Source organism: Primulina huaijiensis, chromosome 2, assembly GCF_012295235.1.
Source record: "Primulina huaijiensis isolate GDHJ02 chromosome 2, ASM1229523v2, whole genome shotgun sequence".
NCBI classification, from domain to species: domain Eukaryota; kingdom Viridiplantae; phylum Streptophyta; class Magnoliopsida; order Lamiales; family Gesneriaceae; genus Primulina; species Primulina huaijiensis.
In genome coordinates this window covers 20,300,666-20,327,974 of record NC_133307.1, presented here as the reverse complement: position 1 = coordinate 20,327,974, position 27,309 = coordinate 20,300,666, and the positions used below count along the sequence as shown (strand labels likewise).

The 27,309-nt window shown below is 31.9% G+C and overlaps 2 protein-coding genes across 2 annotated transcripts; both read right to left on the bottom strand.

The window, feature by feature from the left end:
- Nucleotides 1-2,593: 2,593 nt before the first annotated feature.
- LOC140968467 (zinc finger CCCH domain-containing protein 14-like) lies at nucleotides 2,594-6,995 on the bottom strand. The gene is made up of 3 exons (XM_073429427.1): nucleotides 6,735-6,995; nucleotides 6,127-6,187; nucleotides 2,594-3,485 (listed from the first exon to the last, which is right to left on the bottom strand). The coding sequence occupies exons 1-3, from the start codon at nucleotides 6,805-6,807 to the stop codon at nucleotides 2,765-2,767; spliced, it is 855 nt and encodes a 284-aa protein (XP_073285528.1). The 5' UTR covers nucleotides 6,808-6,995; the 3' UTR covers nucleotides 2,594-2,764.
- Nucleotides 6,996-7,572: 577 nt separating this feature from the next.
- Nucleotides 7,573-10,773, bottom strand: LOC140959645 (non-structural maintenance of chromosomes element 4 homolog A-like). Its single transcript, XM_073417580.1, has 7 exons — nucleotides 10,421-10,773; nucleotides 9,583-9,663; nucleotides 9,009-9,261; nucleotides 8,825-8,915; nucleotides 8,337-8,553; nucleotides 8,141-8,232; nucleotides 7,573-8,006 (listed from the first exon to the last, which is right to left on the bottom strand). The coding sequence occupies exons 1-7, from the start codon at nucleotides 10,593-10,595 to the stop codon at nucleotides 7,749-7,751; spliced, it is 1,167 nt and encodes a 388-aa protein (XP_073273681.1). The 5' UTR covers nucleotides 10,596-10,773; the 3' UTR covers nucleotides 7,573-7,748.
- Nucleotides 10,774-27,309: the final 16,536 nt, after the last annotated feature.

The following is a 27,309-nucleotide window of genomic DNA, read 5'->3' as shown; positions in this document are numbered from 1 at the left end:
CTGAATAATATTTCACCACTGCCTAAAGTACTGGCCACATTTTCTTGAGAACTCTTCTCGATACCCATACACTCTTTCTTGAAGTACCCTTTACCGCCACATTTAAAGCAGTAAATATTTTTCTTTTTACTTCTCGACTTTGATCTACTCGTCTTGGCTCCCACTGGAATCACGGTCTATAAATCTTCCTCTTATCATCGACAAAGCCTATGCCTACTTCGAAGTTACCAACCTTTCTTCCTTATTCTTGCTCCGGCTTTCTTCTCCGAGAACCGCATTTAAGACATCGTCGAATTTTAGAGAACACATAAGAATTTGTTGGTTGTGTTGATGATAAGTTGATCATATGAATCTGGTAGACTTTGAAATAGAAGTTCTGCACGTTCATTTTCCTCTATTTTACGCCCCATAGAAGTGAGTTGGGAAAATAGAGTATTTAGTGTGTTGATATGGTCAGTCATCGACGAGGATTCTGCCATCCGAAGAGTATAAAACCTTCTCTTTAGGAAAATCATGTTCTGCATCGACTTGACCTTGTACATCTTTGTCAGAGTATCACAGATAACATTTGCTGTTTTTATCTCATAAATACTTGACAATACTTCGTCTGCTATAGCTAAGTGTAAGTTGACAACATCATTATCATTTATCTCATTCCACTTTCCATCGTCCGTAATTTCCACCGGTCTATCTCCAATAGCCGCCAAACAATTCTCTTTTCTTAAAACTGCTTGTATCTTTATTTTCCACAGCATAAAATTGCTTCCATTGAAGTTAGTTATTTCGTACATGTCCGCCATTATGTCTACAACAATTTAGTAGACTGAAAAAAATATCTCACCTTAATAAAAAAATATTTAAAAAGCTTTTCTGATGTAGAAGATCAGTCTAGGCTGCAACCACAGAGCATACTCAGAATTTTAAGAAATTTTAAACCTCTCTTTGATACCACTTGTTGGTCCCACATGCGACAATTTGAGATAATTAATATGAAAATAAAGAATAAATTGAATACCGAGATTTACGTGGAAAATCTCTAAAAATTATTAGGGTAAAAACCATGGGTAAAATAAAAAGATTTCAACTATAATATTTAACTGTGTACCATCACTCACTGTGTTTCCAAAAAAAACACACTTTCTTAATACATGCGAATAAAACACCTCACAAATATTATAGAACTAAGCATTCAAATGTTATAAAATAAGAGAAAACTCGAAGAAATGATGATCTGAAATAAAAGAATGATGCACCTATTTATAGTCGAATTTCGAGGTGTGAAACCGCGTAAGAAAAATGTTTCTTTCCTTTTGAAATTTCGTTTGTCAATTATATGCCAACTTTGTGCAAATTTCAAAGCCTGCCTTAATGCATTTATTGTTTGTCTGCCAACTTTCTCTGACATGACTTTGCCGACAAGATGGATGTGCAAGGAAGAAAATCAAAAATGGTTTGCAAAAGAAGCTGTTGAGTTACCAAACCTGAGTTCGATGACCAGAAAAGTAATGGGAAGATGATGGAACATGAAGGAATGTTTGAACTTGTTATATCAGGTAATTCATCTTTCTAAGTTAATTTCCTAATTTCGTCGACTACCGTTAGAACTAACAGCTAATTCGAGACTTGCATCGTTTGGCTCTAGAAATCATATTTCACGTTCTCGCACAATTTCGTGCCTGGAACGACCTCGCAAATTTTGTGTGCAAACAATAACATAAATATACAGATCTTTATAATATCGCATAGCACAGCTTAGATAGCATACAATATAGATGATTGTTTAATCAAAAGTAATATTTTTAGTCAAGATTCATACGCCTTCAACCATATTAACCAAGGATATTTGGGGAAAAAAGTAGGATTCTCGTACGAATATTTGTAGAATTGCCGATTAATTAACAACTAACATGGATTTCAAACTCTAACTACTTAACATATTTTTGCATTAATCATCAAATAAGGATGCTTGCTGCTACATGTTTATGCAGTCATGCATATGTTAAAACGCGCAAAACATTCACCTGCGAAGCAGTTTATATTGATGCTGATTAAGATGGAGCACAAGATAATAGACGATTAACTTCATGTTATATGGGTGAATAAGTTGGACAGTGAGAAACTAAAGGGGAACCAACAATTGGGAACTGCCAAAGATTTGAGTAGAAGACCAAGTGGCTAGCATTCTTACCAAAACCGGGTCAAATCAGTAGCTCTCAAAGTTATTAGTCATTCATAAGAATAATGGAACATCCAACTTAAGGGAAATGTTAAAATTCTTCATTGACATTGTGTGCCTTCATTTTATTTTTTTGGATCAAGTAGGCATACACATGGAACTTCTCCCTGATGTTCTGGTACTTTGTTGCATCATCATCACAATATAATATGAATGCACTTTCCTCCCCTTAAATTCAAGTCATAGTACCGCATGTACTTGAAGAAAAAGGTTCTTTTAAAATTGACGGTAGCATACACAAAATTGAAAGTGATTATCAGATGCCGCATAAACGAATTTCGCTCTGCGCAAAGAAAGGAGCTGATGAAAGAAGAGGGAAAAAAGAACCACAATACCCAGAAGAGAAGACGTCATCTGAGCAAAAGAAAACTGCATCCAATACTACATTACTGCCTTAAAGGTTAAAAACACTAGATTACAAATGTTCCTCTCATAAAGAAACTAAAAAAATGAACACCTAGCGCTGATAAACAAGAATGGAGAGGTAAAGAAGGCAACCAAGTTCGCTAGTAACAGATGAATGATTACTCACAGACCAGTTTTATGTTGCTCAGCTGCCCCATGGGCAAAGTGGCACCTGTCCCCAAATGTGCACGACCCTTTGGTGAAGTTCTCGCAGAGCTTGGTTTTATAGTTGCTTCCAGGTGCGAATGAGCCATTTGAAGAGCCTACAGTAACAAGGAGTTCTCTTAACATTGCACTAGCTCGCTGAATTTGTTCAAATGTACCCTCAAGCTCGATGTTTCTAAGATTTGGATCTGTATCATGCTCTCGGATGGCTAACTTTGCCCCAGTTTGCCTACAAATCTGCTTGGAATTCATTCCACCCTTCCCAATTATTGCACCAACAAGGGATGCATCGACACTGATTTTGGCAGTGGCAGACACACCAAAACCTGCCGTAGGCCCTGGCACTGGAGGCTCCATTCGAGTACTGTAACAGCCTGAAATAGCTCCACCCGCACGAGGATCATTCTCTTGAGATGAATTGATGGGTCTGCCAAGTTCCCACTCTCCATGAGCAAAGTTGCAATTGTCCCCAAATTTGCAACCTTCAGCAGTGTTGTATCTGTTGCAAATTCTGGTCTTAATGGCAGCAGGAGCAGACCCATTTTGAGTATGTGGTGGTCCAGTTATGGCTCTGGTGGCTGGAGGAGGAGCCAGGTTCATCATCTGGGCCACAACCTTATAGCCACCAGGAACATAGTGAAGAAAGTGGCAGTTCTCACTAAATGGACAACCAGCAGTGCTGCACAACAGAGTCACTCCAATCAGAATTGGACCTTCCACCAGGAAAATAGGACCCAAGGATCAAAAGCTCCATGCCCCCCCCCCCCCCCCCCCCCCACCCCCACCAACAAACAAACACTAAGAAAGCCTGAGAAAACCTTACCAGATCATAGGAAATTATTCAAATGCCAGCCAGAAGCATAAAATATTTACAATAGAGTAACGCTCAGACGGCATGAACTAAAAAAAATGGTAATTAAAACGCACCATGCTAACCAGATCCTGGATGCCCAAATTTATTTAAGAGGAGTTTAAATGACAAAAAAAGGCACTAAAACTCTGAACCATCACCGAGTCAAACAAAATTGAACAAGGCCCAGTCCACTTTTGTCAAATTTTCCTTGAGTTTTTTTTTCTTCCTTTAAATAGTGCATTTCAAATGAAAACCCTAATGATCTTCATTCACTCGTCACCGTACAATATGTAGTACCTCTCTTTCCACTTCATGGTAAAATCATAAATTACACGATATATCAAAAACAAGAAAGGCTGGAAAGCTTACGGAGAATACTCCAATCAATGGACTTTGGAATAAGTTTTCAAGGATTATCTTCTAATATTTCAAGTTATACATTCCATCAAACAATAAACTTAAAAGTGAGTTGTTATAGAACAGGTTTTTTTTATCTCTCAGTCCATCACTAAATAATTACTTCAAGCTTGTCATGTTGCAATATTTTTGGCTGATTTTGAGGCATTTGACGAGACACCAAAGATACCCTCCACTTAAAATCAAATATGGTTAGAAGTGTTTCGTGTTTAAAACTTAAAAGGATGTGATGCAACCAGGGTAATATATTGAGATAAATCATAATGATCACAAGTAATAGGTACCTATGTTGCATGGATACGGGTACGAGTATCATATCGAATACGATACGGATACGGTGACACGTCAAATTTTGAAAATATAAGACACGATACGGCTAGGATACGACAATCATTAAAATATATATAAATATTATATATATTTATATTTATATAAATTTAGTATTGAAAAGTAAAAATTATAGAGATAGATGTATATCTTAAGTACAAAATATTATTTAGGGATAGATGTAATATTTTGAGCATAAATAGAATGAAAGAGACGGACAAATGTATAGAGATAGATGTAAAAATTATAGAGATAGATGTAATATTATAGAGATAGATGTAATATTTTGAGCATAAATAGAATGAAAGAGACGGACAAATGTATAAAGATAGATGTAAAAATTATAGAGATAGATGTAATATTTTGAGCAGAAATAGAATGAAAGAAACAGATAAATGTATAGAGATAGATGTAAAAATTATAGAGATAGATACAATATTTTGAGCAAAAATAGAATGAAAGAGACTGACAAATGTATTTAGGGATTTAAAAGCCCAACCTAATTTATTTTAAATTATTTTTCTTTTAGACCTTAGAAATTTTAATTTTTTTAATTAACCCCTAAAACTTTTAAATATTTGCAATTTTGCCCAAATGTATCCTCGCCGTGTCCAAAACGTATCCGACTGGTCAACCCTAAACAAAGTCAACGATACGGATTTTGAAGTATCCGACACGCGTATCCGCGTGTCGTATCCGTATCCGTGTCGTATCGGTATCCGATACTTCAAAAAAAAAAATTTAAGGTATCCGTGCTACATAGATAGGTACTTTCTCATAACAAGTATATGTAAACATACACTAACTACAAACCATCTCATGATTCATCAATGATCCGCCATTTCTTAGATGAGATTTTCCTCAATTTCTACATACGACTAAAGTGTTGGAAAAATATTTACCTTGTTTGTCTCTCCAAAGCAAATAGAGAGCACAACAATCACAAGGCATCAAATGACAGGAAATGTTATTTTTCATGGAGTGATCGGAAAGAAACCATCGATGAAAGGAATCACCAAAAAAATCCTTCCAGACTGTTAGCCAATTACTCTTAAACAGTATACCTAATTTTTCCAGATTCTAACTTTTCTCCGTGGAAATTAAAACTTAGAAAAAATAAATATCTTTTAAATTCATAGAAAACAGAAGTAAACTGTATCAGGCAAGTAATAGTATGGTAAAGGCAGTTTACGGGATAAATTAACACCACAAGCTCTAATTGATATAATATGGTGTCTCATATCCTTGAAAAAAAAAAGAGTTTAAACACTTGAGACAATGCGAGGAAATGACCCCCACAGATGGCACCTTGCAATGTAGCTACCAATGGAATGGAGCTTAAGGCAAATGACAATGATTCAGTTATGGACGCCTTGTAAATTAAGTTATAGATACACACATGGTGTGACACACAAAATCTTTAGTATACAAAAATACTAACGTCCATGAACTGATATTAAGATTTACTATCTCAATCCAATAACTTCATTGCTAGAAAAATTAACTCAACTGTAGGTTAATATTTGCCAGTACGAAAAACAAAATGGTGCCCAAGGAAGTTGTGGCATTAAAGCTCGTTTTGTAGGGTTATAAGTAAAACCTCCAGATATCAGATACATATTTTTTTGTTAATGAAAGAGTAGAAACATTTATTACAATTATCAAACAACATTGTAAAACATTCGAATTTCAACTTTTATATTACGCAAGTTAAGATTTGAACCTGAAAAACTTGGTGCATGGCTTTGATTTGCTTCCTATACCACGTGACAAGGAGTCAATTTCTGTTACAAAAACGTTAATTACCTTTTCTCATTAGATTTCTTTGATTCTATTCATTTGTTGACATCAATTAAATAGATATAAGATACCAAATAAACTCCAAGAGCATTATTTATTCTTCACCTAAATCATTATTCATCACGAAAGTTCGACAGCTACATGCTAGTAACAATAAATGCAAATCTCAACAGAAATTACATAAACATTCTGATCGTGATAAAATGTTCTGCAAAGTATCCCTTCAGAAACATAAAATCCAACTTAAGTTCCAGCATGAACATGCAAGTGCAATTTAAGTCCATTATACCTTGCTTTGTAGGGAAGCGTTGAGCAGCAAAGTAAGTGTTCACAAAATAATCAATTTTATCTATAAAAAGCAAATAAAGAACAACAAGGAATCAATCCGCCAAAGAAAAATTATCTCAATTTCAAAAGAAAATCTTGGGAAGTTAAAATTAGTTCACATAAACACTGTCCAATGAAATTACACCGATATTGAAGTAAATATATAGAGTACAACGCAAACATTATTTTAGCTTAACCAAATACCTGGCTTGGATTTCTTCAAACCTTCACTTCTGTTCAGACCGAATTCACCTCTTCCTCTCTTGCGAGTATCCATTGCTCCGAAACTCAGATCGAAATTGAACCTCGAACAACTCCAAGAGAGAGAAATTTCTGAAAGATAGAAATTTTGGAGGAGGCAAATGGAAAAGCTAAAACTTCTTAATCAATTTTTAGGGTTTTCGCCGTATCTAGGTGAAGTGGAGCAGGAAGAGCTTGAGAACAGTGAAGATTCGCAGTGGTGTAATTGTCAATATTTGTAAGAATAGGGTTACTTTGAAATTTGAAGACGTAGGTGGGCCAACGTGTGGAGGCTAAACCCAAATTTCAGGCCCAATAGTTAAAAATTAAAAATAAATAAAGAATTAAGCAAAGCCTATAGTTAGCCCGAATCTAACAACTAGACCTGGCAACGGGTCGGTTTCGATCCGGGTCCAGGTCAGGAAAACCAATTACTGGCACTATATTCTATGAATTTGAAATAATTAGATGATGCCTAAAGGAAACCAAATTTGATTGTATCATTGACACAATGTAGAATTTTCTGTTAAGTATAACAATCAAAATGTGTTGCATAAACTGTTGTACTGTTTAAAAGATTTGAGTATCATTATTACAATCAACTATAACATTTAGTAAAACAACAAACGTTCAATCTTACAATTGTTATCAGAGNTTTTAATTTTAAATAAATTACATTCGGTAAAATAAAATAAATTTTAAGTAATAAAAAATAGAATAAAATTATTATTTAATTTCATTTAAAAGATATAAATAAAATTAAAAATATATTTATTTAATGTAAAATAAGAATAAAGATAGATGAGTGAATACCATGACTCATAAGCGCGGTATAATATGTATGTGACATGTAGACATTGGCATAATACAAACTCTGAAGCTAATTTAAAGCTAAATAAACATCTCTTACAACAAAATGGCAACTTCATCCAGACATCATGAGCCCGATATCTCCATTTACAATGTTGTAGACTGTTTTCAAGTGAGTTTTCTCTTTCCCTTCCGTATGGCAGCGGCTCTAACGGCAGCAGTATCACAACTTTCAGGAGAGTCTTCAACCACGATTTGCTCCTGCATAACTAAACCTCGATTCCGGGACAATTTCCTTATAGGCGTTGTGGGTGGTGCTGCTTGAGCTTCTTCAGATGCTGAATTTGGTTGAGTACTACTCTCTTGATTTGCATCATACCTATGTGGCATTAATTCATCTCCAACCCCAACAGAAGCCAACATCAACTGCAAGATGACATTATCAGAAAACTTATAGGAAGATAATATACTGAATTTTTGCATTGTCGTAAATGTTCTCAATATCCAAAGGTGAAATAAAAAATAATGGCAAGGGAAGACTTCAAGTATTACTTATTTACCTTCCAGTCTTTAAAGTCGAATCTGAACATAAAATGGCTGTAAGAGGCCTCCCCAGAAAGAATTGCATTGGCACTAGGAGCATTCCTTGGGGCTGAAATGAATAATGACTCAATTTAGATAAACAGATGAGATGGGATAAGAATGATACAAAAAAGAGGATCAATCAGTCACATCATCAGGCGGTAAAGAACTTACAAACTAAATGACATCCGTGTTCATCCACTGTTACCTCCGCCCGTCCATCTTTAATCAGGAAAGATAGAGCAAACAAATTTTCTACAGTCTGTGCGAAAGAACTTCTGTTTAATATCAAATATTCAAGCTTGCAGTTCCGATTTCTTCTCAGAATATCAAACATTATCGCCATATTCTTATCTGTGTCGGTCATCTCCTTCCTAACAGAATCATCAAGCTGCAGAAAGAAAATTGCAGTTTAAAGACTGACAATACCCCAGGTATCTACCCAGAGTGGAGATGGATGAGGGCAGTGTATAATACGTAGATAACTATAATCATCTGGAGGTCCAAAGAAATGACCAGAAAATTGACAAAACTTCGGTACTTCGGTTCATGGTTCCATTACTATCCCTCATAAACATGACATGGTACGCAAGGGGGAGAAGAGAACAGAGCAATATAAGCAACAATAGCATGTTACTGTAGAGCCCAACTACAAAAAGTACCTCTTCTGGACGAATGTCGTCCGTTGGTTTTGTACGCTTCCTATGAACCACAGTTTTACGCTGTTTCAGTTCAGTATTCATGGGTCCAACCCTGACAGAGGTTAAAGAAAAGATAATTCGATATTATGGAGATTCAAAAATGGTGCAAAGAAGAACAATGAGGAATGATACTATTGATAATTACATCGTACAGCAACCAGGGGCACTTCGAAAAACATGCGAGACCACGTGTCCAATTTCTTTCCACTTTATAAAATTTCTAACATCATCTTGACTACTGCTTGCCACATCTTGTTGCCCAAAATCCCTAAGCAGACAACTAACAAAGTCGGAAGGAGTCATGCCTTCGTTTCTATATGCTTTGACTGAGGACACCAATGTGTTTGTGATGTCAAACAGGGCTTCTGCATCGGCCACTTGTTCCCTGGGTTTTTGTACTGAAAGGATACATAGAAAACGTAAATATTTAAGCCAAAATTAGTGGTAAAATAAAACAAAGCAAAACTTAGTTAAATGCAAAATAAAATTCAACCAACAGTTTTTCATAATTAGTCTGATGAAGCAAAACATGAATATTACAAATTTCAATAAAGAATATTTGTCTGAACAAGTGCTACAGGTTAACAATTCAGGGAAGATGTCAATCTAAGCTTTGTTCTCATTGTCATTTTGTTGCAGTGGCCCAAAACTGCCAAATGTGCAACCAAAAAATTATAATGTGCAATGATAAAACTAGAAAACAACTTTGCCCACTGTACCTTGCTGATGCAAGCTATCAACTTCATCAATCATCGATTTGAACTTATCCGCGTCAACCTTTGATATATCATCTCTTTCATCTGAATAAGAAAATAAAACCATCAATTAAAGTAATTAAACGGCTATTTTTTCTGCACACATTTAATTGATATGACAATTTAGTAATTTAGTTTTACTGCAGTCTGCATACATCCAACACAAAGATGTAAGCTTTGCAAGAGAAAAACCCCCACTCGCAACATCTTACTTTTACTAAAGAAGCTACTCACCCATATTGCATAAAGACAAACCCACTGCCCAACATGCAGATAGAGATGGATCATAAGGACACTTAACCTCAATTTGCTAAATCACAAATGAGAAAACAAACTTCTTATCAGATAAACTGAAGCTTGGTTTGATAAGCTGTGAAATGATAATAAAAATGGGTTACACAAAGGTAACTCATTTTCAACTGAACAAATGTGGTATGAGATTCATTTGTCAAAGTAGTCACTCCAGGTTCAAACAAAAGCTCGACCTTGACAAGAAATCAAAAGCGAAATCACCATCATGTTGCTTGGTTCTCTATATGTTCACAATTCACACACCAAAAAGAGTATTAAGGCCAAAAGCTGCATATCAAAATTAATACCACCCCCACCCACAAAAACACAAAGAGAATTAATATCTTCACAAAAACACAAATGTTAAGTAGAGATAGTAACGAAAACCTTAACAAACACAATATTACGTGTGATAATCGAGAAGGCATATACTGAGATTTGAACTTAAAAGAAAGGGCTAGGAAACAAAAATAAATAAATAATAAAAGAAATCCGAAGGAGCTATAATTACCACTAATCCGATTCTTAAATCTGAGGTATTTCGATCGAAGCACCCTACGTTCGAGAGTAGTATCTTCGGGGCCACCGTTATTTGTTGTAACCCCTTCCCCATTGATGGTCTGAGCACTGCTTCGAGTTAATCGACCACCGTTGCAAATCGGTTCCTTCTTCAGAGTTCTCACCATTGATTATAATTCATAAACTTAGGGTTATGAAATCAAAAATTAAAACACAAAAAGAATACAACGGTGAGATAAAATCGAGAAAGGGGACAAAATAATGATGAAATGTAAGAAGAAAAATTAGGTATTTGAGAAATGTAGGGGGAATAATGAAAAGAAGGGGTTTTGTTTAAAAATTTTGAAAGAGCGAGCGCTCTCGATCTGTAGTATTTAACGCCTTTTTATTTGTTTTTTCTTGTTATTTATTTTAAAATTTAATGCTTTTAATAAATTTAAGTTAATAAATCAAAAATGAGATTAGTATTGGGAAAAACAATTTATAATTAATTTTTATTATAAATGAATTTAAGATAATTTAATATTCTAATTATTTTAGGGAATAGATAATATAATCATATTTTGTATGTATATATTATATATTTATTTAATATATAATTATTGTGTTGATTTTTGTTATCAAATGTGCAATTTAAGTATACGATATTTAATTGAGTGTAAGGTTTATTTAAATTAATTAAGCAAAAAACTCTATTAATGTTACTTTATTTAAATGTATGCCATTTTTATTAATTTAATTTATATTAAATATTAAAATTAGTTGAATAAAGAATATATAATTTCATCAAAGATGTTGCTTAATTAATCATATGCATCAGTCTAGGTTTTACATTACTACATTCCTGAAAAAATTATTGTTGTCAATTAATGTTATTTAATGTTTCGAAAAATTCTGTTAAAGTTGAAGACTTGGAGATAGGTTTTGGACTTAGTGCAAAAATTACACATTTTTAAATTAGTGTTGGTCTAAGGCCGAGTTTTAACTTCTAGTATTAGTAAAATACAGTAAAACTTTTATAAATTAACAATATTAAGTGATAAGATCGATTTGGGGGATAATCATCGTGCTACAGTATGTTAGTTCTTGAAATATTTAATACCGATTAATTAAATCGAATTTGGTTTTCAAACCAAGCGGAAACACTCAAATTAATCATTCGTAGAAACTAATTAAACATTTTGTAGAGCATTTAAAAGATAAGTAAGTTGAATAAGTAAAAATATTTTGGTTGAAGCATTTTCTCAAACATTTGGTAAGCAATATTATCATAGTTGAAGAACACATAAAATACTTCAAGAATGTATCTTTAAAACAATAGAAATGATAAGTAAATTCAATAAATAAATATACACGAATTTGTTTGTAGATGTTCAGTTATTAACAACTCCTACGTCACCCCTTATTCTCCTTGAGAATGATCCACTAGACGACTTTGATTTATACAATTCTTTGTACAAACCCATTTCAACTTAGTACTTATCTCTTGCTTAATTGAAACTCCTAGCACACTCTCGATTGTAAGCCGCAACATCACAATCCGCATAATATTTAACGTCTTTTATGCCAATACTACAAACACAATCTTTAATGTCTTTGTGTGAAGACTCAATCAACTAAATTTTAAAGCTCAACTCTCATGTATTATGTGAGTGATTGTGTATGAGAATTTAATCATTTACAGTACATTTATCTCTCAAATGTATCCTCACACATTGGGTTTGCTCTCATTTTAGCTCATTTCTTCATGTAGGTTGCTCATGTTTTGAATCCCCTTCAGAAGCTTGTATTTGATCTTCAAGATGTTGTATTTATAGGCTCCAACAATGATATATACATCAGATACAAGAATATGATCGTTTAAAAAGTTTTTGTACTGTTTTTGATATTGAAACGGTCAATTCTGACTTGCTGGACATTTTTTCGAGCCTAAACTGGTCATTCGGTTTTGCTCCTGGTCAACTGGTTTCAGTTCTGGTTTGTTCAACTGGTCAACTTGTTCAGTTTGGCTCTGATCAACTGGTCAACTGGTTCAATTTTGTTCATCTGCTCAACTGAACCAAACTGATGAGGTATACTGAAATCAGCCTTGTTGATTTCAACATGTGCAGAACTAGTAGTTTCATTGTCATTTATCTGTATCTTACACTCCGATTTAGACATTGACCTACGAATACGATTTGCAGATCATCGTCTTAACTTCATAACCCATACTGGATCATTTCATTGGATAAATGAGTTGATAAGACTAGCCAAAATACCAAAATTGCTCATCCTAAACTGATTGTTGTTTTCGTGCAATCAGTTTGGCCTTACAACCATCAGTTTTCCTAGATAACATCCGATTTAGCCTAACTGGTGTAAAATAAAACTCGTCCCAAATTGAGTGTTCTATGCAGTCATCTTGACGACTGGTCATTTGGAATAGCGAGCTGTGAGATATCATCAAAATACGAAATTTTTCCGATTTTTAGTTTAGTTAAATTCGAGTTTCAGCTTCCATATTGAGTTAATAACTTCACACTTTATTAAATATGTTAAAAACACAATAACAAATTTTGTTATCATCAAAATCAAGATTGTTAGAATTTCTAAACCTAATATTAAGATCATAAAATTTTATTTAGTAAGGTATTAATTAATCGATAGATTTATAATTTATTATTTTATTATTTTTTCGATTAGTATGTCTCTTGTGAGACGGTCTCACGAATCTTTATCTGTGAGACGGGTCAACCCTACCGATATTCACAATAAAAAGTAATACTCTTAACATAAAAAGTAATATTTTTTCATGAATGATCCAAATAAGAGATCTGTCTCACAAAATACGACCCGTGAGACCGTCTCACATAAGTTTTTGTCTTTTTCGATTAGGTGAACATAAATTTTTAATTATATAAAAATCCTTGTGTTATTAATGTCTATATCATATTTCTTAAATTAATATAAAAATAAAGTTTATTGGACATATATATTTAAAAAATTAGTAAGTGAAGTTTATTGTTTTTAATAATTAAATAATATTAATTTTATTGATTGATCACAAAAAATTATATGGTGACATAAGTCACTTCACTTGCTCTATTAGTTCAATGAGACTATATTTGTAATTTTAGATAACTGTTAATTTATAATATTAACAGGCTATAAATTTATATAAATTTCTTCTAAAAAATTATTATATTATTAATTTATGAAATTATTAATTTAGTAAATTGATCTAAGTTGAGACAAATAAAAATATGTTATCTCAAAAATATTATTATTAATTTATTGAGATTTATTATCTCTTATGTTATGTTATCCAAATCAATCTAAATATTGGTTTGTGACAAGTTTGAAATAGTAAGTGGATGGTTATTTAAATTCAGTTTTCTATTGTCTATCTTTCTAAAATATTGGTTCGATTTATATTATTATAGTTTGATTTATACAGTCATTTTATACAATTTTAAAAATAAATTCAATTGATTCATTACATATCTTTCTAAAATATATAATTTGGTCATTTAAATTCAGTTTTCTATAATTTTAGTATCTTAAAATTTCTATGTTAAGGTGGTGAGTTATAAATTTCAGATTGTTGTTTTCTCCCTCACTGATTTAACTAGTATATTCGTGTTTTAACTTTTTTATTTCTGAAAATCAGAATATTCCAATTATTACTGTATATTTGAGATTTATTTGAAAAATATTTTAAAGACTGGGAGGAATATTTCTCTTACTTGCCAAATGATAACTATATCACTCATCCACTCACACCCTATTAGATGAGAATGAATAATAGTTAGAAGATGATGAACAGACCCAATTTTGAGGATGGTGAATAAGAATGGACCCGATGATTTTGTCTACTTTAAATTATGTTTTTCATCAGCTGTATAGTAGATAAGATATACACTTTGGTTTATATTTATGATGTTGTAAAACAATAGTCAGTCATATTAGACAATGTTTTTCAAGTTGAACGTAATATTATTATTCTGGATTTATGTTATGATTTCCAAGGCTTATCAAACTTCGGTCATAAAAATCGAGACCTGCGTCGGTGCCACACACCACGGACGTGGGGTGTGACATTGAATTAGATGGAGATGAAATTAATTCTTCTGAATAAATAAATAGGAATTAAAGTAACTCAAGCCAGAAATAGTACGAACTTATCCTGGATTCATATCGGAACAGTCCAGATCATGATAAAAGTTATTTAAAAAAAATATTTATACTCACCAATTGATATTGTTATATACAATAAACGAATAGGTAATCGCAAGATTCAATACAGGGAACTATATCTGAGAATATATGTGCAGGAAAAATTGTAAGAGTAATTTATCCAAGAATTTCCTACAACCTGTTAAACCGAGATTTCAGTCGAGCCTTGACATTGCATCAAAATTTCAAAGAAAAAATGTTGATGAAAGAAGGTAATAGATTATATTATATTACATATCATGTTTCATATGCTCTGTGAAATAAACATCATTTATAATTTTTTTCTACTATAAATGAGTTTATTGAAATAGCATAAATATTTGGAAAAGGTGCCCAGGAAATTATCCAGCAAGAATCGAGTTTCTTTTAATACAGGAAACATATATCCAGATCCAAAACAAGCCAATTATGCAATGAAATCAAAGTCTTAGGAACCAAAAAGACTATCTTATCAATGAGATAGAATCACGAGTCACAGGTGGAGGGAAACACCTGCCCAAGAAACCCAACCGACGTAAAAAAGCTTTGCATTAATAGGAAAGCTTAGATATCAATAATGATGAAGAGAATTTGAAATAATATTCGATATTACAAAACGAAGAAATCAATTGCCTTGTAATAACATATACTATTTGGAAAACCTATTATAGAAACCTGCCGAGGAATAATAAATAATGGAGAATTGGATATTTATATCAAGGAATTCTAGTAAAAAAACTTGATCAAGTAGTTCTTGGACTAGATTTTCACGAGGAACTCAAACCTTAGAAAGGACTCGAAAACATAATGGAATTCATGTCAGATGATCGAATCTGGAAAATCTAATTGCCACGAGCTCATTCTCGACGTACATCCTGGTATGGATGTTATAAAAATAATATAAAGCATAATACTTTGTTGCTTATAATGTTCAGAGGCGAAGAGTTTTTCCAAAAGAATTTCAAGAAGAATTACAACAAATAAATGGACGATATTTCTCTAAGAGAATCTAAATCTTATGTAAATAGATTAAGAAAACATAAATATTAATCGGAGGTGCATGACAAATGCATTGGTACAAGGTGAAAACACCACCGATTTAATTCATGATACCAGAGCAGATATTTTGTTAAGAAATAATTTATTGCAAATGATTAAATCATATACACAAAAAAATGAGGTCAGAAGAGTAGTGTTTACAACTACATGTGATTACAAACTCATAGTCCAGAGACTAAGAAAACATTTTACAGAAAAATATCAATCCAATTTCACAGGAAGGGTGGTGATGAAGGAAAACTTCTACACCAAAAAATGAAAGAAGCTATATTATTTGGAGAAACAATGCTTCAAATAAGAGCAAAAAAAAAAAAAAACCTTCAATTAAAGGAAATTGAATTCATTAAGATAGCTTTATGCCAGAAAGATGTAGAGCTTAAATATAAAAAAAATATCTCTAAAAGATGCCAAGATAATTATCAAAGAAAACTACAATGAAAAATCCCTTGGCATGATGGAAACACAATCTATTCCAACCCAATCTTAAAATTAAAGAAGATGAGAAATATGAATTTGTCAGATGCAATCATATCACAATGAAAATAGTTAATCAAAAAGATATGAAGATTATTATCGAAGAACATTTGGACCTTAACTTAAGCAAATTAGGAATATCACCATATAGTAGTCCAGATTTTTGGTGAGAACTTATGGTGAGTTCAAAAGAAACAAGCACATGTTAATAATTAATTATCAAGATCTTTTGAAAATCGATCTTTATCACCATATAGTAGTCCAGATACTAGTCCAGATTTTTTGGTGAGAACTTATGGATATTTTATACCTAATAGAGATCATTTAATTAGTTGTATACACAATGCTAAAATATTATCTAAATTTGATTGTAAGTCTGGATTCCATCATATTCAGATGAAGGAAGAAAGAAAGAAATCCACATCTTTCTCCACACCATGAGGTCATTATATTTGAGAAGTATTACCAAATGATTGGTTAATACATCCCAAATATTTCAAAGAAAGATGGATAGTTAAAAACTATCTCAAATTTATGTTTATCTATATTGATGATATTTAATGGTCTCCAAAAATACGGATGAATATGTTAAACATTTAAATTTTTTCACTCAGGTTTGTAAACATGAAGGACTTGTCCTATCTGAAAAGAAGACAATCATAGCTACAAGAAAAATTGAAATCCTTGTAGTAGAAATAGATGAATCAAGAATAATTATGCAAGAATATATTATGGAAAAGGTACAAAAATTTTCAACAAACTCGAAGACAAGAAACAACTCCAAAGTTTCTTATGACTTATGAGCAGTTAACTTTGCTAAAATATACATCAAGAATCTAGCAAAATATAGAAAAAGTGTTTGGTCAATTACTAAAGAAAGATGCAAGATTCATATGAACATAATAACACATTAAGGGACTCGGCCAACAAAAAGACATTTGCAAAAATCTTCCAAAAATAACTATTCCTTAATATGAAAGATGAGATGGTGTTATCACATATGTCAATGATCATTGATAGACAATAGTTCTTACAAAACTTACTCTAAAAAGAGAACAATCATGCATATATTGCAGTGGACTTTTCTCAGACGCAACACATCAACAAAAATATCATGCAATAGAAAGATCTTTTGAAAATCGATCTTTATTTATATTTACTTTGAAAGTTGATAATACACATGTTAAAGTTTTCTTGAAAAATAGAATTGAATCTAAACCCGAGAATGCTAGATTTATTATGGTAGCAAGCTTTATGTAAAAATTATAATTTTGATATTGTTAGTATTAAATCTCTTGAAAATATTCTTGCATATTTTCTAACAAGAGATAGACAACATTGATATCCATGTCATTATTAGAATGCAGAGGCATTTGAGGAAAAACTTGAAATACTTCAAAACGAGTTCAATAAGCTTGTGTTAAATACGAAAATTGCGGTTAGGCTAAAACAAGTTGATAAGAGAACTGTCTCTGATCGCTTCACATTGTTGTTTACAAACTTACACTCGGTTATAATTTGTATTGCGAAAGTCGATCTTCCAAGCTATTGAGAAACCACTGGTTTCTCAAAAAGAGAGTTTTCGAGTACATGGCTCCATACACGGAGCATGGTACTAATGAATTTACAGTTTCTCTATTCCAGGTATATAAGCAAAACTAGAAGAAATTGAATATTAAAGCATGAATTAACCCATATACATGTCGGGTTGACACATCATGAAAATATCCAAGGATGTTGATGAAGTCCAATGCCCATCCTAAGGAGGTCAAGACATTGTATGATATCATTTTAGGGCTCTTCTCTCGGTCTATACCACAAAACTCTGTTTCCCATAAATATATGAACTATCAAAATTGATCCAAGAAGTTGTTCATAAAACATTGAAAAATAACTATTTGTTCAGATAATATATTATAGAGTTATACTTATTTAGTGTAGCACCAGAACAAAAACCAGCTAAGAAAGTCTCACACGAGGCTTTCCATCTCATCAAGCTCGGGAGACCATAAATGAATGTCCACAAATTAATCATCAATGATCCTCTAGTAAATGAAACATCTCTTGTTGCTTCACTTACTGAAGATAAGATCTATACCAGAAGAGCATGAGGATTATAGGTCTCTCTCATAGAGATGGAGAAAGTCAAGTTTTCATTTAAATTTTATCAAAATTCATTTAAAGGATATTTTCTGTTAAATACAATAACAGGAAAAAATAAAGGATTTGCTTGGAGAAGAAATATTTGAAAATAAAAGAAATCTTTTATGGAATAGCAAGCTGTCAGATAGCAAAGACACTCGCGGAAAATTCAGTAAAGTGGCTCACATGGGAAGCTGGTCAGTAGAAATCTGCCCAGAATGCCCAAACAAAAAGAGCCAGAATTTGTGAAAAGTTTTTGGCCAAGATCTGATCGGAAGCATATTGCATAGGCAAATCCAAGTGGCGAAAAACCACACAAAACACGTTTTCCTCGAAGACCATAAAAAGGTAAAAGATTCCTTGACAATTTTAAAGAAAATATGTGATTCAACTACTCTACCAGTAGGACCACTCAATCACCACCAAGAGTGAGAGATAAAAGAAAAATGGATCACTTCACATGTAGCTGCTAGCAACAACTGGCAACAACTGTCAACAATAATGTAAAGTTATAAATCAAGTCTGAAGTCCGGATTTTAAATCCATCAAAGACATATGTATATGTCAAGAAAAAAAAGTTGAAGACATCTAACATTTTCTTAAATTTTCTCTCAAATAAACTTTGTAATATTTTCTTTTATTTGATGCGTATTTTATTTCCAGTTACAATAAGTAGCTAAACAAGTTACCTCATTCTCTACAAGAAGTTATCCATGTAATAATATTTAGTATGTTTAAATAAAATAAGCATGCTTTTGCCCTTCTAATTTTTTATTTTCAAATTAAATCAATTACTTTACACTTTGAGGCAGGAAGCAAAACAAAGCTATTCTAGGTGTTGCTAAATGAACCTGCAAACAAGAATCATCAGTTTCGATTGTGTGGTTAAGTTGTGAGGAGCAGTCTGTAAAATCCGATAGACAAGATCCAACGACATTTTGGTTAAAAAAGGAATAAAATTTAATTCATTTTAAAGAAGCATAATGAGTTAGAAAAAAAATTATTATAAAAGATTAAATATTAAATAAGATTAGAGATCAAACGAGAAATTGAACTAAATCGAGTATAAATCTAAACAAAATGGACTATTTTAGTTCACCGGGGACTAAATCGAGAATAAACCGAAACATTGAGGACTGCAACGGGATTTCTCTCCTTTAATTCAATCCACTTCTCTAATTTTTTAAGTCCAATTATAATGAACACAAAAATCAAGTTTATTCTCCAGAAGTGAAGTTTTAATTTCGCTTCTTTTTCGATAAAAGAGGATGTATGACTAACACAACTATGGTATAAAAAGATCACTATTGAAATTGGGCAGAAACAATATAAAAACTATTCATGAAGTTATGATAGGTAATTTGTTGATGTTTTGGCTTTGTTTAAATGCTCAAAAAAATCATTGGCGCGGTTTGAAATTATATGTCGATAATATGGTTTAATCGAAACGGGTACAAGAAATTTTTAGCCTTTCTCGTAATATCAAATTTGACCAATTCATTATCGGGTTTTGATCACATGTTTTAATTGCATCAGGCACCTGGCTCTGTTTGTTTTGTTTTGTTTTATTTTGAGTAAGAAGAATTACAACTTTCTCGAAACTATGTCTCGGAAGTTACTGTCACTAGGCCAAATGCTGTATAACTAGTTACTTGAAAAAAGCCGAAGAACAGGTGCTTATAACCAACTATCTTCAATTGATTATCCCTAGATTAGGAGTTGTTCCTGTCACGCTCCGAGACCGGGGTTACTTAACACCGACGTTGTTCAACAATCACATAATCACCAAACAACAAGTCTCGTAGTACAATATAAACCAAAACCATTTTATATCATAAATACCATAGAAATTACATTGTCTTTACAACGTAAAAATTTCCAAAATATTAATAAACTCGCGGAAGCGTCTTACAACTTGAATTCAAACTTAAATAAGCGAAACTAAAATGAAATCCACGATTCTTCTTATTACCAGTCCCAAATATGGTCTTGCTCTTCTTCCTCCACTTGTTCTTTGGACTTATCTGGAAAGGATAAAGTAAGGGGTGAGTGATATAGTCGTTACTCAGTAAACGTGACCGTTCGAACACCAACATAAAAATATATATGATTTTCGAAAAGAACATATCATATCATGCATAACATAATTTGCATAACATGTCATAAACATAGGCATATTTTTTGGCCTAGGCACTGAGATTCATCAACTTTCTATATTTTACTGATATCAGTCTCTAATGTTTACTCATCTAAGGAGACGATGCCTTATAACAGCTACAATCTCACAGTGTAAGGGTCATACTTATCATATTTTGGGAGTCCCACCCATATCAAGTTGAATCACCACAGTGCCAAAACATAGAATGTACGATAATCGTATCAAGAAAGAGTTGAAAAAGAATAACGATACTCGACCGAAACTTTCAAAAATGAAATAATTCATACACAATATATTTTAAAACAAGTCCACTTATCTTAGATCTCGAATGCTAAAAAAGGATATGGGAGCTGCTTCTTGGCTAGGATTTTTGAATCCTCCTTGGATCTGAACTGCAGCAGATCTTCGCTACTCGACAGAACTTGGTGTGCAAAAATTAAAATTCGACAACACTTGGAGAACGACTTTTTCGAAAATATGGAGTGTTTGAATGATGTAAATTTCGAATGATTTAGGTGTGGTATTTATAGGGATGAAGTAAAAATCTTACAAAACTTTGTTGATAATCCTTTCAAAATTTCTAGATGTTTCTTCCATAATTTTGAGGTAATTATTCCATAATTCGAGATGCTTCTTCCATACATAATATCATGCCATAAATCAAAAAATGCGTCCACCAAGCATATTTAAATTTCGAAATTTGACCTTGGACTGGATGATTGAATGTATACTGTTTTCTTGTACAGATTCATAATATAACTAGACTGCACTAAAATTTGCTAGTTTCCTTGTTGATAAAAACTACTTTTTATGCAATATTTCCTTCCAATTAGATTGATATCCAGCCTAAATTTTCAAATTTAATACATGTCTTGTACTGAATTTTGAATTCTATGTATTTATTAGTTTGGAATTTCAAATACAATGTATTTAATATTTTCGAATTTATTATTTTTACAATAATACTATAACTCGAAAATAAATTCTTAGACATGTCTATATTTAAATAAATAATTACATCTCCCAATAAAAAAAATGTGGTTCTCCTAGTCCCCATGCCCCATTGTGTTCTTCAAACTCTTTTGAGTTAATCAACCACCATTGCTTATCGCTTCCTTCATCATAGTTCTCACCATTGAATATAATTCAAGAAAAACTTTTATTTAAAAAATAAGGCCACAAAATGAAAATTAAAACGCAAAAAAAAAAGAGAGAGAGAGAGAATGGGCGGCTAAAATAATGGTGGTTGTAAGAATAAAATGTTAAAATCAGGGATTTGAGAATTGGAAGTAGTGAAAAGGAGAGGTTTTATGTGAAAATTTTGAAAGAATGCTCAGCCTTTACAAGACTTTATTGAACTAGTCGGATGAATAGGTCATTAACCTAAACATATGATAAGAAATAATGATATCATATTCAAATCCGAATTATTCTTACTATCGTTCTTGAACTCGACTCATTTGTACCTATAAATCACGTCTTCTGCATGATAGTTTAATTCTAGCTAACATAAAAACTATCGTGAGATTGGCTCACATATCAATATTGTAAGATGGATCTCCGACCCTGCCAACTCATGAAAAATTATAATTTTTTATGTAAAAAAATATTATTTTCATGATAATTATGGATCAGGTCATGTCATCTCACGAATAAAAAACCGTGAGACCGTATCATAAGACACCTACTCTAAATCTAATTAGCTACATATATATAAAATATTAGTTTCGAGAATTTATAAATTATTCCTTGAAATGTTCTCATTGTTTAAAATAAGAATCCTTGTTGGAATTAAGCAAATTTACAACAAATTTTTTTCTCTCCTTCCTTGATGTTTTATCAATGTCTAGATATTCTTGTTTTATTCAATCCATGTTGGTGCTACCCATCGTTTCAAAGCTCTATTCAACTCTGTCCAAAATTATTCATTAAACAATAGAAAGTGATTAGTTTGACTTACTTGATTCGCCTTTCTTGGGGAAGCCACATGCAACAAATAATGGGGACATTTTTTGAAAAATTAAGCATGGTTTTATTATCATATTTTCTAAAGCATTAATTAAATATGTTGCTGAATTTGATAAAGAACAAATTTTACAATTTTTTGGGAAAACTAATTTGTCTTCATTAAAACCAAATAAACTCGTGAATCATAAACAACCAAGAAATACTAAAACACAAAACAAAATAATTTAGACTTTATTAAAAAATCAAAAATAAAAGACTAATTAGTCAAATTAAATTAAAACAAAACAGTAGGTGTAAATATATTTGTTTTACATAAAGGAAAAATGTAGTCTGGTTACATGCTCAGATGTATTAGTACATATTATTAAGGGTGGGGAAAAATATCGAATTTTCAGTATACCGAGGTTACTGTACCGAAAAATACCGAATTTATTGAAATTTATGGTATACCGGAATTTTCGGTACGGTATGGTATCGATACTGAATAACGATATGAAATTTGAAATTTTCGGTATATACCGAAGTATCGAAATAATACATATAAATTTAAAATATATAATATTTTTAAATAATAAATTTAAATTTTTTAAAAATATAAGGTATTTTTTTGGACTCATCATGTTAGAATAGTCCAAATCAAAGTTCAGTGAAGCAACTGGACTCATAGTTGAGAATTTAAACTGTAGAGAAATCTTATCTTTGTCACCTAACCTTAAAGCTAGCTAGAGAACTGAATACTGGGCCTCGACTTGTTAAAAAGCTGACAGGCTTCAAAAATCACGTGACCTCAGATATTGTTGCAAAGATAGAGGATAAAAAAGTCGCACATGTTGCGCGCGGTTGAAGTTCATCGGTGTTCATTGATGTCTTGGATGTCCAAACACATGTTGCGGTTGGTTTTTATTGTATTGATGAATTTGTTTTGTATATATCTTTCTTGATCTCTTTGACTGTCTTGAGAGATTTGTTTACTATTGGTGATCACTAGCCTTGGAATTACACGAGAATGAATATTTTTATATATACTTTTGATACGAGGTATTTTACCGATACCGTACCAAAAATTCGGTATGATAACGGTATCATTTTTCTCGGTATTTTTCGTACGATATACGATATATGAAATTTCGATACGATATACCGTACCGACCACCTCTGTTGATTATTACTAGATGTCAAAACAGACAAGAAGATAGGCTTAATCTTTCTATTAAGAAAATTAAGAGTAAACCTAATTAACGATTAACATATTTGATTAGTTTTGAATTTGGATTCGGAAATCACATGCTAAGTACCACAAAACTTGAAATATATTAATTTAATCACATATTTAACAAGCTAATAGAAAAGCAAAGATTTCAGTAACTGGAAACATTAGTCAATTCCAAGTTGCAACAATAGAGTAAATGCACCTTTCACGTCTTAATTAACCCCCCAAAAAAAGAATTTTTATTTATTTTTAATAAAAAACACAACTTTCAAGATTTGTCGATCGATAATACGACCTCAAGATTGGGAAGCATTAGTAATTATATGGGTAACTTATTTTTATAAAATTTGTCCACTTTAATAATATAAATTTTGAGGATCATGCCTAGACATGAAAAGTGGGAAAAACATGCATTAATATATATATCAACTAGGCTAGCCCTAATCCCATATATATATAGGTTCTATATATGTATATATATATGTATTGAATTCTTGAACTATATGCATCAAAATGAAGCATCAAACCCTAGCATTAAGCTTAGCTATGGGTTTAGCACTCTTCTTTATTATCTCCTTCTCATTTTGTGAACTCAAAAGCCCTGACGAGAGATCAATCACACAGCCAAGAAAACGGCTGTTTTCTGCTTCATCAGCTAATTATTCACACATTAATGGAGCCAAGAAACAGACCAAGAAAGCTGTGGAGCAGAGCATGAGGAAGACCCCGCGGAGCATTCCAAATCCTACTCAGAACTGATACTGTAGTTGTCGTTCGCATTACATGGTTGCTAGCAAACATGTTACCCTTTAATTCGATAGTCGGTCTCTTGTGAAAAGGTTTCGCAGATCTTTATCTGAGAGACGAGTCAATCTTGCTCATATTTGCAATAATAAGTAATACTTTTGGTATACAAAGTAATATTTTTTTCATGGGTGATCCAATTAAGATAATGTCTTACAAAATTGAATCGTGAGACAGTTTCACAAAATTTTTTGTGTTAAGTCGAGGATTCGGGGATTTTTCTTATGCTATTAATTAATTTCCTGTCATTGTAATTTTTAATCTCGTGTTATACAGGAAAGCTTTGTCACTTAATTGTGATTTGATTTTGAAAAATTATATACGAAGTGAAGTAATTTATCGTGCTAAATATATACGGCATGATGATCAATTTTACCTAAACCAAGTAAGAGTTCACGTGGAGTGGCATCTCGATCGTCACATCCCAAAATTCACGAGGCGAAAACTCCATGTAGAAACTTCATTAAAAATTTTGTAGTATAATTTCGAATTATAAGTGCTTCTAATTCTTAAAAGCCAAGACCGGATAATATGATACGTAACAAAGGCTAGTTACATTGTAACCTAAAAATTAGGGAGAATTGAAATTTTAGTCATATAAGTTGACTTTTGTTTTAGTTTTGTAACTTGTAAATATTTAGTTTTCATCTATTAACTTTGATTTTTTTGGTCTTTTTTCACCTGAAACCAGTAAATCTATCAAATTTTGTTTATTTGGGACTGATATTCTCCTACATATTGACTCATATAGCAAAAATAAAACCTATGTTTTACACATTAAAATCTATATAGAAAAAAAATAAAACGAAACGACAAGTTTTTTCCTTACATTTTGAAATATAGAGTGTCGTTTTGTTTTATTTCCCCTATTTTTTTAATATTTGTTTTGATGTGTATAATATAAGTTTATTCTTGCTACTGGAACTACATAGAAGAACATCGATGTTAGATAAATAATATTTGATGCAGTTAGTGACTTTTGGACAGAATAGGACCAAAAAAAAAATCCAAATTACCGAAATAAAAATGAAAACTGACAAGTTACAGAACTAAAACACAAAACAACCCAAGGTACATGAGTAAAATAGTAATTTTCTCTAAAAATTACTATTTGTATTGTTGAGGGTTGCATTTTATATGTTGTATTATTAAAGTTTTGATTCGCTTGATTTTGCATTATATATATGGTATATTTAATTGAAGAGAACAAAAAAAAAATAAAAAATAAAATAAAATTTTGGTGTCCCGGCCCACATTATTTGATGAAAATTGTCTTATGTCATGAAATTTAGCGAACTGTACATATTACCTTAAGCGGCTCAAAGCTAAGTTAGCTAACAACTACTGCATGTGAGGGGGAGAAGGCAATATAATGATACATAATGTATATTAATATTTCCGTATTATTAACTTTTTTAAAATATATGGATTTATATATGTACACACACATACATACACACGTTATACGTATATATTCATATGATTGCCACAAGGCAGAAGTAGGAAATTAAAGTTTTAAATAAGGCTTTTTTTAAAGAATAAATAATGCTTTTTAAGTGTATGTATATCTATGTTGGGTTCAAGTTATATTTCACCTCTTTAGTTTATAAAATAAATAATACCATGCATGCACTACCAAAAAAAAAAGGCGAAAGACAACGGTTTTTAACCGTTGTCGTAGGTCAAATAAAACCGTTGTTAAAGACCATGTGGTTAAAGGATGCGTTCAAAGACAACGGTTAAAAATCGTTGTCGTAGATGTCAAAAGACGACGGTGAGAAACCGTTGTCGTAGGTCTTGTAAAACTGTTGTTAATTAAAAGCCTTGTGGTTAAAGGGTGCGCTCAAAGACAACGGTGAAAAACCGTTTTCGTATACGTCTAAAGACGACGGTGAAAAATCGTTGTTGTAGCATTAAAAAATGGTTGTTAAACTAAATATTGCAACGGTTTTCATATAATTTCCGTCGCTAATGTTTTACAGAAAATAAAAAAAAATAACTTTATAATTTAATAATTATAAAAAAACTTACAATCTTTGTTATAATAATAATTTTTATAATCTTAACTCTTAGAATTGAAGAGAAATTAATTTGTGGAAGAGAGAAAAATTTTGTAGAAGGGAGAAAAATTTATTGTGTGAAGAAAATGAACAAGGACGCAGATATTTATACACAATTTGAGATGGTTTTTGTTTTAACCGTCGCCATTAGCGACGGTTTTATGTTTTTTTGAAAAACCGTTGTCAATGTTCTACAAAAACCAGCTGAAAAGACAACGGTTTACACAAACCGTTGTCTTTGACCCTTGACAAAAACACATATAGACAACGGTTTTTAAAAAATCGTTATTGTAGCATAAAAAAAACACATTCATAGACAACGGTTTTTAAAAACTGCTGTCGTAACCTAAAAAAAAAGGTTCATAGACAACGGTTGTTAAAACCGTTGTTGTAGCCCAAAAAAAATGCTTTTAGACAACGGTTTTTAAAAACAGTTGTTGTAGCAAAAAAAAAAAAAACGCTCATAGACAACGATTTTTAAAAACCGTTGTTGTAGTCCAAAAAAATACGCTCATAGACAACGATTTTTAAACACCGTTGTCGTAGACACATCAAAGACAACGGTTTTTAAAAACCGTTGTCGTAGACACATAAAAGACAAAGGTTTTTTAAAAACCGTTGTCTTTAAGCGGGTTTTTTTAGGCTACGACAACGGTTTTTGTTGAAACCGTTGTTAAATGAAAAAACACAACGGTTTTAATAAAAATCATTGTCTTTGATGTGTTATTGAATGTGTATTTTCTTGTAGTGATGGAGTCATAAACATACATTCTTTGGCGGCTACAAATAATTTGAGCTGGATATAATAT

Coding starts and splice junctions, on each gene's coding strand:
- LOC140968467 (XM_073429427.1), bottom strand. CDS start 6,807: ATGGATACTCGCAAGAGAGGAAGAGGTGAATTCGGTCTGAACAGAAGT. Junction 6,188..6,734: donor TTTGAAGAAATCCAAGCCAG/GTATTTGGTTAA, acceptor TTTTTGTAACAG/AAATTGACTCCTTGTCACGT. Junction 3,486..6,126: donor CCATGCACCAAGTTTTTCAG/GTTCAAATCTTA, acceptor TCTGTTGTGCAG/CACTGCTGGTTGTCCATTTA.
- LOC140959645 (XM_073417580.1), bottom strand. CDS start 10,595: ATGGTGAGAACTCTGAAGAAGGAACCGATTTGCAACGGTGGTCGATTA. Junction 9,262..9,582: donor TGATAGCTTGCATCAGCAAG/GTACAGTGGGCA, acceptor GTATCCTTTCAG/TACAAAAACCCAGGGAACAA. Junction 8,233..8,336: donor ACACGGATGTCATTTAGTTT/GTAAGTTCTTTA, acceptor TATTCATTTCAG/CCCCAAGGAATGCTCCTAGT.